At 48.6% G+C, this 554-nt stretch overlaps 1 protein-coding gene across 1 annotated transcript in view; it reads right to left on the minus strand.

Annotated features, from left to right (window-relative positions):
- CSUI_011124 (uncharacterized protein) overlaps positions 1–554 on the minus strand; it is a gene marked incomplete at its 3' end in the record, with an annotated part of 7,195 nt that continues 6,641 nt past the window's right edge. Inside the window, exon 5 of the mRNA XM_068071225.1 lies at positions 1–547. Coding sequence (XP_067916799.1) covers positions 1–547 — 547 coding nt within the window. The remainder of the gene's footprint in view (positions 548–554) is intronic.

Here is a 554-nt window from a genome sequence, read left to right on the forward strand (position 1 = left end):
CTTCTTCTTCTTCCCCCCCTCCCTTTGTAATCCGTGACGGTTTGAAAGGATCGTCGTTTATCCTTCGGTTGTCCACCTCATCGATCTTTCCATATGCTCCATGGAAGACATCGGCATGATGACTCTCGTCATCTTCGTCATAAAGAAATCTAAATCGACTCTTTTCATAGTCCATTCGTCTGAAATCACCCAAAGCTTGTTCTTGCCAAGGATAGATTCTCCTATCTTCTCCTTGAAGTGGACCTGGCGTTAACAGACCTCCGTCTGTTAATGTATGACTCCCAAGGAGATCAAAAGGATCGTCTAAGGTCCCATCAGGGGACTCAAGCCAGCCAGTGCCTTCTCCCGTTCTGGGTGCTTCTTCACGTCTTCGTAGTAAACTTTCATACACACCTTTTCTCCACTCTCGTGCTGTTTGCCTAGCTTCTTCACCCCCATCTCCACCACCTCCACCTCCTCGTCGTCGCCTCCTATGATCTCCAAACAAGTCCACATCACTATCGCCGTCTCCGTCGTCTACTCCATCTTCCATATCATCCTCCCCAGACTCTTCT

The sequence above is a fragment of the Cystoisospora suis genome, assembly GCF_002600585.1.
Source record: "Cystoisospora suis strain Wien I chromosome Unknown contig_9821, whole genome shotgun sequence".
Lineage (NCBI taxonomy): Eukaryota > Apicomplexa > Conoidasida > Eucoccidiorida > Sarcocystidae > Cystoisospora > Cystoisospora suis.